The sequence below is a fragment of the Sinocyclocheilus grahami genome, unplaced genomic scaffold (assembly GCF_001515645.1).
Source record: "Sinocyclocheilus grahami isolate Dianchi unplaced genomic scaffold, SAMN03320097.WGS_v1.1 scaffold176.1, whole genome shotgun sequence".
NCBI classification, from domain to species: domain Eukaryota; kingdom Metazoa; phylum Chordata; class Actinopteri; order Cypriniformes; family Cyprinidae; genus Sinocyclocheilus; species Sinocyclocheilus grahami.
Genome location: NW_015505355.1, coordinates 2112368 through 2122655, shown reverse-complemented (window position 1 = coordinate 2122655; position 10288 = coordinate 2112368). Strand labels below are relative to the sequence as shown.

At 34.7% G+C, this 10288-nt stretch overlaps 1 protein-coding gene across 1 annotated transcript in view; it reads right to left on the bottom strand.

The window, feature by feature from the left end:
- The window catches only part of kmt2cb (lysine (K)-specific methyltransferase 2Cb), a 134740-nt gene that overhangs the window by 54545 nt on the left and 69907 nt on the right, over positions 1–10288 (bottom strand). The window contains exons 15-20 of the mRNA XM_016283713.1: positions 9618–9737; positions 2909–3028; positions 2699–2803; positions 2509–2613; positions 1226–1407; positions 693–857 (exon numbers count right to left, since the gene is read on the bottom strand). Of these exons, the coding sequence (XP_016139199.1) occupies positions 693–857; positions 1226–1407; positions 2509–2613; positions 2699–2803; positions 2909–3028; positions 9618–9737 (797 nt within the window). The remainder of the gene's footprint in view (positions 1–692; positions 858–1225; positions 1408–2508; positions 2614–2698; positions 2804–2908; positions 3029–9617; positions 9738–10288) is intronic.

Genomic DNA, 10288 nt, shown 5'->3' with positions numbered 1-10288 from the left:
TAATATACTGATTTGCTGCTCGAGAAACATTTCTGATTATTATCAATGTTGAAAACAGTTGCGCTGCTTAATATTGTTGTGGAAACCGTGATACATCCAAAATCTTCATCACGATTCTTTAATAGAAAGTTTAAAATTTTGTGTAACATTATAAATGTTTTACAGTCATTTTTGATAAATTGACTACCTACTGAATAAAACCTATTCAATATAGTAACTCCTTACGAACCACTATTTGAACACATTATCAAATATGTTTCATATATATTGTTTGGCATGAGCCAGCATCTCCTGTATCTAGTAATATCCAGTTTGTTTGATTGCAGTGATTTGCGGAGCTGAAATATCAATGTTGAAAACAGTTGCGCTGCTTAATATTGTTGTGGAAACCGTGATACATCCAAAATCTTCATCACGATTCTTTAATAGAAAGTTTAAAATTTTGTGTAACATTATAAATGTTTTACAGTCACTTTTGATAAATTGACTACCTACGGAATAAAACCTATTCAATATAGTAACTCCTTACAAACCACTATTTGAACACATTATCAAATATGTTTCATATATATTGTTTGGCATGAGCCAGCATCTCCTGTATCTAGTAGGTATCCAGTTTGTTTGATGGCAGTGATTTGCGGAGCTGAAAGGAATCCAAGCGCCCCAGCAGGTACATGCACAGCGCAGCTCACCTGTCACACTGGCGGCACTGCAGGATGATCTCCTCCTCGTTGTAGTCCTGCTGGCACAGCGGGCATGAAGCCAGGCTGGCGCAAGGGGCACACTGAGTGTAATTATTCTGCCACTCACACCTCAGACCCGCAGTTGTGGTGCCGCACTGCGTACAGGACACACACCTGCGGGACGCAAAAGCGGCACAATGACATTAATCACACACCACACGACTCCAGCCATTCCAGCCACCCTAATAACAGCTCACATCAATACATGACAAGTAAAATAATTCTCATAAATAAAATCCTTTGAAAAAAAAAAAAGCCTTTTGTTAACAAAAGGTCCTCCATTGTAACTAGCAAGTATTCTTAAATCAACCACAAGAACAAAAAGCAGTTAAAGCACAGTCGAAGTCAAATGATTTGGTAAAAGTATGATTATTTGAACATATTATTGTAAAAATGTATTTAAAGCAAAGTGTAAATGAAAAACAGACAGATGCATTAACACTAGAAATGTTCATTATTTGATTTTATGCGATGTGGAATACCATTTGCATTTCCAGCTCCCATTGGGCACGTTCTGAAGGGGCGGGTCTAAGCAGTAGGTGTGGTAGCTGATGTCACAGGCGTCACAGAGCAGCAGACGGCCGGGATCGCTGGCCTGACCGCACGCCTCACACACGGTGCACTCCAGACACCGCCAGCCTGTACTCAGCACCACCTTAGTGATCTGACGAGCAATACATGTCAATTAACACAAGGCAGAGTGCATATGAAGACAAAAGAAAAAACAGTCGTTTTTAGTAACATAGTAGCGTATTTTTTCAAAACAGGGATTATTTTAGATATTTTTAAGATGTTTCAAATGTTTTTATTCCATAAAATTAAAGTCAAAGGGGTCCAAAACAACAATGTACCCTACTGAGTTTTGTAGGTAAAATAAAAAGGTTGAGAAAATGATGATATTTCTGGGTGAACGATCCCTTTAAGTAAGTAAATTGGTTCTATCTTGCTTGTAAAATCACATAGACCAGGGTTATTACTGTTAACTAAAACAAACAAAAACTATTAAAACATTTTCGTTAACTGAAATAAAGCCGAAATAAAATATAATAAAAATTAGATGAAAAACGTCATTAACATTTAAAAACCTCAACTTCTTTAACAGCATCAAGTTGAAGCATTAAAGTTACAATACTGAAATTCAAATGAACTAGAAATCAATAAAAACTAAATTGAACTTAAAGCGTAATATAAAAAAAACGAATGAAAATGACAAAGCATATAACAAATTATAATTGTTAGGATTAAACTAAAGTTAAAATGAAAACTGAAAATATGTTTTTCTGCTTAATATTTTTTTGTGGAAACCATGCTATTTTTTTTTTTTCATTAATCGGATAAATAAGTTTGAAATCTGATGAATAAAAAGTTTAAAAGAACATCGTTTATTTGAAATATAAATCTTTCATAATGTTATAAATGCATTTACTCTATACTTTTGTTAAATTTAATACATTCTTAAAAGTATTAATTTTAAAAACTTGCAGAAATGTATTATTTAAGGTTTAAAAACAAACACAATGTTTAAATAATATCAATACAGTGTTGCCTTGCATGTATTTTTTTTTTTATATTTTAATTCCAGTGCTATTTTGGTTTGTAGCTTAGTCTGGTTTTTGGAAAAATTGTAATTTAATTTTCTTCCCAGGTCTGGCAAGGTTTTTTTTTTTTTTTCTTGGCCAGTCATAATTAACACTACCATCAACACCTCCAACAGTATTGAAAAAAAGGAAGGATGTACTGGCCTCATCCTGCTCAGTGTGCTCACCTTTATGTTAACACAGAAGGGGTGGTAACACTGTCCACACTGAGCACAGGCCAGGAGTCGACCCTCCATACCCTGTCCAAAACTCCCACAAACCACACACATATCCTAAAGAAAACACACAAACACCAGTGTAAGAGAGCCAGACTCCACATACACAGCTGCAGCAGCACGAGCACTCAGAAACATTTACCTGCTTCATAGTGAACGTGTCTGCACTAGAGAAAATCACCACTGTATTGTGCATGGCGTTTTCGTCCTCTTCCTTGAATGTGCAAATGGGTTCCATGATGCTCACCTGCAGAGATGCAAACAAACCATACAAATAAACAGAAGAGCAGTACAGCAATTTATCCACGTATCAGAACAAACCGTATAGTAGCTGTCAGATAATGAGACGTACTCCCGGTATTGGGATTGGAGGGACTCCGTTCTTCATTCTGGCCCGGCCTCGTCCTCCCCGGCCCGTGACACCCGAACCCCTGGGCCGTCTCCTGCTGGGGAAGCCAGATCCCCGGCCCTGCTGATACCAGAGAGACACCATCAGGGCCATCAAAAAGAAGAGGCTAAAGGAATTTATATTTATGCATTCGCTTCTACTTTTCCCTCTGGGAGCTTCCTGTAACCAGCTTTATAATTGTGATAAATGACACAAATGTTCAACAGCATGGCATGTTATTGACCAACTTTGCATTTACAATTTCACATTTCTGATCACATACAGCATTGAAATCCTACACATTTCTGTGAATTTCCATGGCTTTTCCAATAGTTTATCATCACTGGATTTTTTTTTTTAAACACTACCATTCAAAAGTTTGGGGTCAGTAAGATTTTTAGGAAAGAAATGAATACACTTTTATTAAGCAAGAAAGCAGTCAATTGATCAAAAATGACAGTAAAGTAACATTATTACAAAAAATAATAATAAATCAATCAATCAATTTTAAATAAATACTGTTCTTTTAAGCTGAAACAAAGTATCACTGTTTCTACAAAAGTATTAAGCAACACAACTGTTTTCAAAAATAATTGAATATTAAAAAGAATAAATTAGCATATTAGAATGATTTCTGAAGGATCATGTGACACTGGAGACTGGAGTAATGATGCTGATATGTATATATAAATAAATTACATTTGAAAACATATTCAAATAGAAAACAGTTATCTTAAATTGAAATAATATTTCACAATATTACTGTCTTCACTGTATGTTTAGTCAAATAAATGCAGCCTTGGTAAGTATAACAGATTTCTTTCAAAAACATAAAAAAAAACATACCGACCCCAATATTTTGCTCTTACATATTTCCAAACAAACAAAATATTTTTTCTATTAATTTGCATAACATTTCCGACTCTGAAAAGTCTAATTGTTTTTGAAATTTCCAGTTTTTCCAATGAACGTGAACTTTACTAGGCTGACAAATACGTCTGATGCGTGATTTAATGGATTGATTAAAGAAAGGAAAATTATGTGATGCTCCAAATGGTGAAGCCTTCCACTACTTCTCCTGTCATGTGACAAACGAGCAGATTCATCGCATCTTCCTCAAACACTCCTGACGACTCAGTCCTCTGCACTGACAGCACCCAAGCAATTTCAACTGGAGCAGGAAACCAGTGTCCAAAGTTTTCTTTCTCCTTGTGTTTATATTTAATGAACGGCCGACCAGCTCAACTTTAATGCACTGTGATCAAATAACCAACCCAAACCAAACACGGCTCTCCCTCAATTTAACTAGCTGTCACAGCGGAGCAGCGTTCCCCATAATGACACCAATTCTGCAGAGACTGTGACACTCGGTGTGAGATGGCATCTGAGGGAGCATCAGGCTGTTGAGAGGCCTCGGCCGTGTTATTCCAGCGTTTTCACTTCTATTACGCTGTCAGCGCATTTCCTTTCCTCAGGGGCTGCCATTCTGACTGTCACAATCAAAACCCTTTCCAAGAATTACACTCCCTCCCTCCCTCAGCTTCACAACCACTGTTCCTCTCGCTGGACCATCAGCCCTTCTTTCAACTTCTGCCTCTGCCACTCACACTTGATAGTTTTTTTAATTGCTCCTTTCATCATTTGTTTTATGCTACCTGACTGGGCTTAATGTTAAAATATTTTTCAGCTTCTGCTGTACCATATTAAATATATATGTGACCCTGGACCACAAAACCAGTCATATACATCTATGTATGTATGCATCATCTGAAAAGTTGAATAAATAAACTTTCCATTGATGTATGGTTTGTTAGGATAGGACAATATTTGGCCGAGATACAACTATTTGAAAATCTGGAATCTGAGGGTGCAAAAAATCTAAATACTGAGAAAATCGCCTTTAAAGTTGTCCAAATGAAGTTCTTAGCTATGCATATTACTAATCAAGAATTAAGTCTTGATATATTTATTAGAGGCCGACCGATATATCGTTTTGCCGATATTATCGGCCGATATGAGCCTGTCGCCGATATATCGGTATCGACGAATTTGCCGCCGATATGAACGTTTACTTTTACAGAACATATAACGCAGATAAAATGCTTGAAATGGTGTAATTACTTAGTTTGTCCAGCAGTGGTTGTTTGCTACTGGCGACCTGGATGAAACGCTTTAAAGCTTAAGTCTATGGAAAACCATTGAAACTTTGAGCGGCCATATCTCCGTAACGGTGCAGCGAATCCGCACCAAAAATCGGGGGATCCCTTCAGCTCGAGGAACCCTCTCGAACGCGAATCGAGTGTACGTCTAGAGGCCCGCTTTTGAATGAGACCACCCCCGCGTTGATAGCCCCCGGGGGTTCGGGAGTTACGGGTGGTTAAATTCGCGTTCCGGCGCCGACCGATCAAGCAATCCCAGGGGGCTACCGACGCGGGGAGGAATTCAAGAGGGCTCCTCGAGCTAAAGGGATCCCCCGAATTTGGTGGAGATCCGCCGGCGAGTTCGCGAGATAGTGACACCAGTCAACACTTTCACTTCAGTAAGGAGGTCTCTTGTTCAGGCAGCAGCATTCAAGTGGTCTTATTCGACCGTAAGTGCCCTGCGAAGTGGACTTCACATGAAATTCCGCCATGATTCCAGTTCCAAGGGAACATACACATTACATTCAAAGGGCATTATAGTGCGCGAGATGTGAATTTATATTGTATTTATTTACAGAGGTATATTATGTTACTTCACACTTTTCTAGTAAGTTTTGTCTGTGTGTGAAGACAGTAGCGCAAATCTGTGAATGAATGTTCCGAAGTGAAATAAACTTCAACGGAATAAAGTTGAATGGATTTGAATTGAATTAAAGTTGAATAAACTTCAACTTTACTGTTCAGTGCACTGACGTCAGACTCATTTTGGATAATAAAGTTTATTGTTAAATTGTTAAATGCCCTGCCTCCATTACGTATCTCTGTCACATCATTATAAGTGCTTGATCACCACATTTGAGTGATCATTGCAAAAAATGTGTTTATGTATATATCTTCTGTTTATGTATATACTGTATTCTATATACAGAACCAGTCAAATATTTGAACACACGAATGGGAAAGTGTCCAAACTTTTGACTGGTATTGTACTATAATATACACAAAGAATATCGGCCGATATATCGATATCGGCCCTTTTTTAACTCCCTAATATCGGTATCGTTATCGGCCCCAAAAACCCATATCGGTCGGGCTCTAATATTTATGGTAGGAAATTTACAAAATATCTTCATAGAACGTGATCTTTACTTAATATCCTAATGATATTTGTCATAAAAGAAAAATCGATAATTTTGACCCATACAATGTATTGTTGGCTATTGCTACAAATATACCCCCGCGACTTAAGACTGCTTTTGTGGTCCAGGGTCGCATATGTCAATATTTATTTGTTCCAAAAGAATTTAAAAGAGTGATTCTATCTATCCATCTATCCATCCATCCATCAGAATCTTATATAGATTTTCAAGAAATTATTTTATGACTGTAATATATATACTGTATGTATATATATATATATTATTTTGTGACTGATATATATATTGTATGTATATATATATATATATATATATATATATATACACACACACACACACACACATATACTTATATATATATATACACACACACACGCCATTTCAGTTTATATAAATTAATAAATTATTTTATAATTTTATATAATTTAACCATTATTTCTACTTAAATTTTATAAACATGATTGATAAAATGCACAAGAATAAATTAATCAAATGAACCAAAAATATGAAAAAATGCTATTTCTAGTGTAATTAATGTTAATAATTAGTTATACAAATATTCAAAATTTACAAAAAATGGAATCAAGTTAGTACGTACTAAATCCATCTCAATTTAATTATAATAAGTAAAAACTTATAGGTGAATCATGATTTGAGTGAAAATGTTCACACACAGGTTTTGTGCACAAAATGTTTTATCTCAACTCCAACTAAATTTCATTTCCAGCTAAATCACGGCAAATATATTGTGAATGTTTGATATAACACTCACTCCTATAAAGACAAAGAAATGACCACCATATTAATGTACACTCTTATTTACATAGTCCAAGATTCTTCTTCTTAATGTAGATGCTGTCTTTCCAGTGACCCTTGACATGTGACAAATACTATCCAACTTGCTCGTTGTCGAGACATCATAATGTGACGGGATCTGGTCTGGCCCCGTGCCCACATGGACCCGGAGCCCCTGACCCTCAACACGCAGCTCATCTGCTCTGGCTCACAACGTCAACACATTCACAACTCATTTTCATTCATTAACCCAAGTCAAGCCGGGTCACGGAAAGAAAAGCACTGTGCATGCTGGGGAAAAAACCGTTAGGATGTATTATGAAGCCACAGAACATGCTAGTGCTCTTAGCGGTTGTTTCTGACATGAAAAATGCAGCACTGAATTTGTTCAGTCCAAATCCAAATCAAAGCTGTCCAACATGAGCATTGTAATGACTACATTCTCAATGCCACTCTCGATTCTCTGCGTGAAAAGTCAAGGGTCTGCTGTGCTTTATATTTCATACAGCTGGCATTTTATAGCTCTTCCTGCCCTTGAAAATGACTATTTATTCCCATTACTTCCTATTGCTTTAAAATGACCATTAGCAGTCTATAAACACAATTTTAGCATTTCTTTAACAACACATTTTGCTGTGTGTAATTATTTGGAAGCCAAACACCTGCTGTTGAGACTGAGGATATCTGGGGAAGGTTCGTTAAAGAGGTCTAGCTTTTTCACATTTTGACACCATGTCTACACTGGACGTGATCAGAATTACATCAGACCATATCAACTTGATTTCAAAATAGCCATGTTATATATACACTGCCGTTCAAAAGTTTGGGATCAGTAAGACATTTAATGTTTTTTAATGGAGTCTCTTGTGTTCATCAAGGCTGTATTTATTTGATCAAAAATACAGAAAAAACTGTAATATTGTGAGATATTATTTCAATTTCTAATATTGGTTTTCTGTTTAAATACACTTAAAAATATAATTTATTGCTGTCTTCATTACTCCAGCCTTCAGTGTCACATGATCCTTCAGAAATCATTCTAATATGCTTTGATTTATCATCAGTGTTATAAACAGTTGTGCTGCTTCATGTTTTTTTTTGGAAACTGATACTTTTTCTGGATTCTTTTATGAATAAAAAGTTAAAAAGAACAGCATTTACTTCAAATTAAAATCTTTTCTAACAATATGAGTCTTTACTATCACTTTTTATCCATTAAACACATCCTTGCTGAATAAAAGTATTCATTACTTTCAAAAAAAGAAAGAAAAAAAATGTACTGACTCCAAAACTTTTGAACAGTAGTGTATATTGTAACACAAGTTTTCCATTTTGAATAAATGCTGTTTTTTTTATTTTTATATATTCATAAAAAAATCCTGAAAAAAGTATCACAGGTTCCAAAAACATGAAGCAGCACAACTGTTTCCAACATTGATAATAAATCATCATATTAGAATAATTTCTGAAGGATCATGTGACACTGAAGACTGGAGAAATGATGCCAAAAATTCAGCTTTGCATCACAGCAATAAATTACATTTTAAGGTATATTAAAATAGAAACTGTTATTTTAAATTGCAATAATATTTCACAAAATAACAGTTTTTTTTCTGTATTTTTGATCAAATAAATACAGCCTTGATGAGCAATTTGCAAGAAACTTCGGTAAAAATATAAAAAATCTTACTGATCCCCAAACTTTTGAACTTTTTTTTTTTAATACATTTAAAAGTCATTTTAATATTTAATATAAATTATTTATTTAATGACCTGTATACATAATAGACTATTTTGAATTTTTTAAATATATAAAATAATAATATAATTTTATGTATATACATTATAATATTCAATATATTCATTTATATAATGACGGATATTACTAATTTATACAATTATTTATTTCTAATTTAAATACATTTTTTAAATGTTCATATTTATTTTACTATTTAATATATTATTAATTAATTAATATTCTTAATTATTTACCAATATTAATAAATTATATATATATATATATATATATATATATATATATACATACAAATTAATTATTTATATACATTTAAAATATATCTATATACCTTTGTTTTAATATATATTATTTAAATAATTACTTGTATAACATATATAATTTATACAATTATTTATCATTTAATTAATTAAATTAGACAAATATCATTCAAATTTGTATAAGGAAAAAGTGTATTTATACATATATACGCACATTATTTATACATTCAAAATACATTTATATTTAATTTATTATTTACATTTTTATTTGTATAAATAATATTGATCATTTATAGCTATTTATAATTCATATAATTACATGAATGTTCAAATATGAAAAATATGAAAATGTATAAACAAAACAAATTAAAACTAAAAAACAAAACAAAACAAAACAAAACAAAACAGGAGTTCATCAACTGAAGGTTTTCCAAATAGGCTATTTCCAGTGTAGTCAGCTTGACTGACTATAATGAGAACAGTTTAGTTTTGTCATTCGCTGCAGACACGGTGTTAGCTGAACACCCACTGCAGGGCTGCGGTGTAATATTGGGCTGTATTTACCACACGGATTATCCAGGCGGCCGAGCTGTAGGGCTGCCTGCTCTTTGGCCCGTCCCAGCCCTCAGTCGGGTCAAGGGACCATGAGGGGGAGCTCGGTCTGCGGGACGCGCTCCATGCTCCCTGAAGATGGGTGGGTTAGAGAGAGAGAGGAGGAGATGTGGGCGAGAACATGCAACAACTTAAACAGTACAGCCAGCAAAGAAACATACAGATACATGCATGTACAACACAGACATGAACTAACAGAGAACGTGACACAACAGAGCTGTGAATGAACTCTCAGACAAAGCGTTTCCTGAAAAAATACATTCAATTATACTGCTCTCAAACATGCAAATTTGTGTTTCTAGGGCAAAAAGAGATGTTTTCTGTCAGTCTAAATAAAGTGAAAGACAGCATGCGCAAACGATGGAAAGAACCGGCGAAACTGCATCATCTGCTCTAAGAAGATGAGACGTGTTTTAAAAATGTCATCAGGGCCTTAAAGGTCCCATGACATGCTGCTTTTTAGATGCTTTTATATAGGCCTAAGTGGTCCCTAGTACTGTATCTGAAGTCTATTTCCCGAAATTCAGCCTTGGTGCAGAATTTCAGCCACTACGAGCCAGTCCCACAATGAGCTTTCCTTAGGACGTGCCATTTTTGTGTCTGTAGCTTTAAATGCTAATGAG